This window comes from Daphnia magna, linkage group LG1 (genome assembly GCF_020631705.1).
Source record: "Daphnia magna isolate NIES linkage group LG1, ASM2063170v1.1, whole genome shotgun sequence".
NCBI classification, from domain to species: domain Eukaryota; kingdom Metazoa; phylum Arthropoda; class Branchiopoda; order Diplostraca; family Daphniidae; genus Daphnia; species Daphnia magna.
In genome coordinates, this window is record NC_059182.1 from 9,226,683 (window position 1) to 9,231,570 (window position 4,888).

The window sequence follows — 4,888 nt, forward strand, 5'->3', positions numbered from 1 at the left end:
TTTTCTTTAAAAGATACTTGTGTTTACATAAAACATTCCTTGCTGTTTAACCATTTGAATGATAATAAGTAAAGATCAGAATTCAAATTTGAATTAGGCGCGTCATCAGAATGGTCGCCGCAATAAATGTCGGGAAGGGGGGGGGGGGTAAATTTTATTGTAATTTTTGGTTCTTAAGCTATAAAAATTGAATAAACAATCACATCAAAACCTTCTAGAGATAATAAAGAATCTCAAAAACATATTTCCCGTTTAGTTTGGTTTATATTAATAACCAAACAACGTACCAAAAAATGTCTGTTTTTGGTCCCTCCCCCACCCACCTCTCCCAAAATATCATAAAATAAAATAATTAATCACGGTCTAAGTCTTAAGCGGATTTATATGAATTTTACGGCAACCGATAGGTAATTAGGTATTAATAAGGGCTATCTATTCGGTGAACTTCATTGAAAAATATTTAAAAGGATAAAATTCCTAATGTAACACATTTTTTTTTAGTTTTGTCGCTGAGGTCAATATTGCGCTAGACCGATTAAACGGGCAAAAATGTGTTACATTTTCTTCTCCGACTTGTTCTAGCCAAAAGTGTGACCATCGCTCAATCATACATTTTTTGGAAAATATTAATAAAATGGTAATTCAAGCTTTAGTTTTAGTACTTAATTTTATTACAGTTTTGTAGCCGCTGTCTAAAAAAAGGGGGTTAAAACTTACACATTGCACCAAAAGATCAAACAACACCGATCTGTTACTATGTGATGCCGATGTGTTAATATTTTGTACCTTGAATTTTTTTTTCTGATTCAATTTCTTCACTTTATTCTCAAACGCCCATCAAATATTATAAACTTGGTCCAGGTTTAGTTAATCATCTGTTTGATAGGTTTGTCCTCATTGATTTTCATATTGTACTTTTTATTTCTTTTTAGATTCCTCTCCAGAATTGTATATAGTTGGAATTGATTTCCAAACGTTGTAACATAGTTCTAGAAAGTTCAAAGTATGGGGTAAGTAAAGGTTAATATAGGATAAGATAAATGTATTTTAATGTAGTTGTAATGTAAGTAATATGGAAGTTATGTAATAATGTCATGTAAGTAATAATGTAATGTATGTAATAATGTAAGTTGTAATAATTTTAGTATAATCCGGTAAAATAATATATTAAAATATAGTTTAAGTAACTTACTTTCGACTTCATGGACTTCATCAGGATGCATTGGTATGCGGTCATTTTTACTATCCTTTGCATCCTGTCCAGTTAATTTCCTGGTGCATAAGAACTCGTCAGTGAAGCCACTTTTCATAACTTCATTGACGAATTTGCTGATGCGGTATCCATAAGCTGGTTTAGGAAATTTTCTTCATGATTTGGATTCCTTAATAACCAGGATTCACGCTCTCTGATAAGATGGGCAATCTCTTCTTTTGTCTAATTATATTATAAATAATTCCAACATCATATTGGTATAGACCTGTGTCGGATGCTGCGTTGTCGATTTTCTATTATATCACATTATCCCCTTACTAAGTAATGTCATGTGTAAATTTATTATGTTACAAATGAACTGTTATAATAGCAACGTAATAGCAGTATTATTTTATTGAAGTTAAATAATGGTGTAGAATAAACTAAATAGTATTAAAACTCGCTCGTAATAACGTAAGATTATTATTTATTGTAAAAAATTTGTACATATTATCATTTATATAACTTACTTACCCAGCCAAAACTTCATTTTTTAATCGAGCTAGCCCGTTAAGTTTGTCTGTCAAACAGAAAGTATTGAAGGGGAGAGTGAATCCAAACTGAACAAAAAACGTATTTTGTCTTTATCTCTTAAAATAATTGAAATATAGGGAGGGGGGAGGAATTCTATAAGATTGTTAAGCGTACTAAGATCTATTTCCCTTTTTTTTTTAATTGAAACGCGTTGAGTTGTTTAGTAGTAAACGAATGTTGAAAAACTGAAAAAATTCAAGAAAAAAATTAAGGGGGGGGGTTAAACTGGACAGTAAGTGTACCAGTTTAGACATGGTCTATACAACTTTGGGTAGTTAAAAAGCAAATTAAAAAAATATAGTTTTATGTTCCTTATTCATTGAACTATTTATGTATGCGTGAAAAAAATCAAAAAATTAACTCTATAATTTCCCGATAGGGATTCTATCAAAACTCGCATTTCCCAACCCCCTGATACAGGCACCCCTACCCTTCTACAACGACCGGTGGATCGACCGACACTTTTTCTGAGACTTTACCCCAGAGATGGCGCTGATGGCGCGGTGATTTCAGGGGTGTCTACACTAATCTTTCGTTCGTTTTTTTATTTTAGATGCTGTGCCGCTGAGATTGGTCTCCTTTTGTAGAGGAAATAACGCAGCAGCTCCCGGTCGAGTCCCCGTTTTTATCGGCTGAATGGCAAAGGAGTGCGGAGCAGTTTAGTCGGCCCATTCGAGTTGATTTCAGGGTCTCGTACGTATCTTTTATACGTTTTCTAATTTTAGATGCTGTGGCGCAAAACTTGACGTCATGTTTTAGAGGAGATAACGCGAAGATTAACGAAGGGGTCGTGTCAATTATCGGCTCAACGATAAAGGAACACGGAGCAATCTAAGAGCGACTCGAAGTTTTGGGAGATTTTTCTTCAGAGAGATGGCGCGTCGGTCATGAAGATAGGGAAAAATCAGGCCGCGAAGTTGTTTTCAAGGCGGGGCTTTGTGCGTCGCCTGGCAACGGACTGGTTTTTCCACAGGCCGTGTGAGGCTGTCAACATGGTCTCACTACATACGTATTAAGGTAACACCTATTGCACCTTACACAGCGTTGCCAAACTATATCAATTTTTCATTAATTTTATTTATTTATTTTTTTCCCCCTAATTTTTTCAACTTGAGGTCGGTCGTCGGGGCGAACCCTACCGTCTTTCATGCCGACACAGAAAGGTGGTAGCAGAAGAATACTATTACTAATTAATACTATTACGTAATAGTATTCTATTACTCTGCTCTGGTGGTAGGGTTCGCCCCGACGACACGAGAGCGATATTTTCAAATCGTGAATTTTGTGCCACTGGCGGGCTGAGTGTGTGCTTGTGTGCGTGTGTGCGTGTGTGGTGTTTGTTTACAAAAATACAAACGCAGCTACCTGTCGGTTTTAGATTGTTTCATTAGAAAACTCAGTGCCAAAGAGAATATGAACTCAAGTTAGTTACCATGGCAAGTGGAAACAGTGAAGATCCTGAAATTGGCTCGGATTATGGGCAGTATTGCTTGGAAGATATTCCTGCTGATCAAGCAAATCGATTTGAATTTGGAAAAGGATATGATGTATCTTTTTTTCAAGATATCAGGGTATGTTTTCATAAATGATACTAATTTTCATTGTTTTCTCATTGTTGTTATAATCTTTCAGGAAAAATATCAAGGAAGAAAGAACAACAATCGAAGGAGAACTCAACATCCAACCTTGTTCAAGGCGCTCCAAGATATCCCACCCACCCAGCACTTTGGTTGGATTTCAAGAAGCGCAAAGGGACCTGCAGCTCGAGGTGTACTTCTATACATTATATAGTATGTATTCATTAATTTTTTAAATATTATCCAAATACTTCATAATTGTTCTAGAAAACAAAAACAGCTATAGAAGATGGCATGGATCATTTTACACTGTCAGCATCCAAAAACACAAAGGAGTGGTCTACTGATGTTGGTGGGTATGGAAACCTTGCCAATGAATTCATGCAAACTCCAGAGTGCCATGCTGTAGTAGATACATGGACTAGCATCGTAAGAAAACACCAATGTATGTAGCTCATTTATGTTCAGTGGTACAACCACCTACAACTGTTAAATGACTAATTATTAGTTGCTTCTTTTTCATGCTATAGTGGCGAGAGAGAAAAATCCAGAATGGATTGCCCACCACAAGGAAAGCGAGATCCAACGCAAAAAAAACGCGTGGAAACAATGTATGGCAAATCTTTAGGTCGTTCGACTTCAATACGGACGGAGGCCGCAACTGCAATTGCCAGTCATCAAAATAATGGATTCGAAATGATCAGAGGAAATTCTGAAGGTCATATTCGATGATTGATACGCTTCATCAAATGAATAATTTCGTTTTTTAGACTTAGATGGAGATGTGGCCCGATTTAGTACCTCTTCTCCTAATGAACATGATGTATTGCTAGAAAGTCGTGATGCTGGTCATCAACAAGTATTACCTGATGTTCATGAAGGTATACTGGTTACTATTATTCAAATAAACCCAGTATATCTCAGTTTGTTTTTGTCAAAAAAATGGATCGCATCCAGAAACTTGGCCTAAAAGTTTTCAATCCGCTGAAACTGATATTCTTGATTCAGGTAGGCCTTATTTAGGCATGACATGCAAAAATTTAAGGTTTTGAGGAAGTTCTTTACATAATATATCAATTCTACGTTGTAGGGAGTGAGCAGTTTGTTTCAAATATTACTACGCGACCGATGGCAACTTGTGGAGCTATCTATGGGTGTGATTCAACGAGACCGAATTTCAGTAGTCCAAGTGGTGAGCTAGTCGGATCAACTACCACCACAGTTCCAAATGCTTCAGGAAGCGATGGTTACGCTTCTGTTCGCGGCAATGTTCCACGAAATTAACCCGCTCCAATGCCGATGCCTACTTTATCATCGACCTCGTCTGATTCTATACCCAAATTCCTTCCGCTTCTGCCAAGCCTGGGAGATGCCCTTCAAGTGGCCGTGGTGTCACTGACGCAAAAGGACGCAATGGCTCGAAAATCCTTGGTAGTTCTGCGGAGCGCCCAATTGTGCACCCGTTAAGTGGTAATAGTCGTATAGGTACAGAAAATAATGCTAGCTCTCAGCAGGCAAAAAACAT

General features: G+C 36.9%; 1 protein-coding gene and 1 long non-coding RNA gene across 6 annotated transcripts; one reads left to right on the top strand and one right to left on the bottom strand.

The window, feature by feature from the left end:
- Window positions 1-648: 648 nt before the first annotated feature.
- Window positions 649-1,695, bottom strand: LOC123474645. Its single transcript, XR_006649528.1, has 2 exons — window positions 1,193-1,695; window positions 649-989 (listed from the first exon to the last, which is right to left on the bottom strand). It is a non-coding gene; the product is annotated as an uncharacterized LOC123474645 (long non-coding RNA).
- Window positions 1,696-2,669: 974 nt separating this feature from the next.
- On the top strand, window positions 2,670-4,888 carry LOC123471578. Of its 5 annotated transcripts, XM_045173215.1 has the most exons (8): window positions 2,670-2,803; window positions 3,165-3,357; window positions 3,419-3,554; window positions 3,631-3,808; window positions 3,894-4,081; window positions 4,134-4,244; window positions 4,321-4,371; window positions 4,454-4,888. In XM_045173215.1, exons 5-8 carry the CDS (start codon window positions 3,916-3,918, stop codon window positions 4,645-4,647), a joined length of 522 nt encoding a protein of 173 aa, XP_045029150.1. In that variant the 5' UTR covers window positions 2,670-2,803; window positions 3,165-3,357; window positions 3,419-3,554; window positions 3,631-3,808; window positions 3,894-3,915; the 3' UTR covers window positions 4,648-4,888. The 5 variants fall into 5 exon arrangements, 4 of the variants coding, with proteins under 4 accessions (XP_045029150.1, XP_045029144.1, XP_045029146.1 ...); XM_045173209.1 differs by lacking the exon at window positions 2,670-2,803 and having other exon boundaries at window positions 2,999-3,357; window positions 3,419-3,576; XM_045173211.1 differs by lacking the exon at window positions 2,670-2,803 and having other exon boundaries at window positions 2,999-3,357; window positions 3,419-3,576; window positions 3,644-3,808.

Coding starts and splice junctions, on each gene's coding strand:
- LOC123471578 (XM_045173215.1), top strand. CDS start 3,916: ATGGATTGCCCACCACAAGGAAAGCGAGATCCAACGCAAAAAAAACGC. Junction 4,082..4,133: donor GATCAGAGGAAATTCTGAAG/GTCATATTCGAT, acceptor TTCGTTTTTTAG/ACTTAGATGGAGATGTGGCC. Junction 4,245..4,320: donor ATTACCTGATGTTCATGAAG/GTATACTGGTTA, acceptor GATCGCATCCAG/AAACTTGGCCTAAAAGTTTT.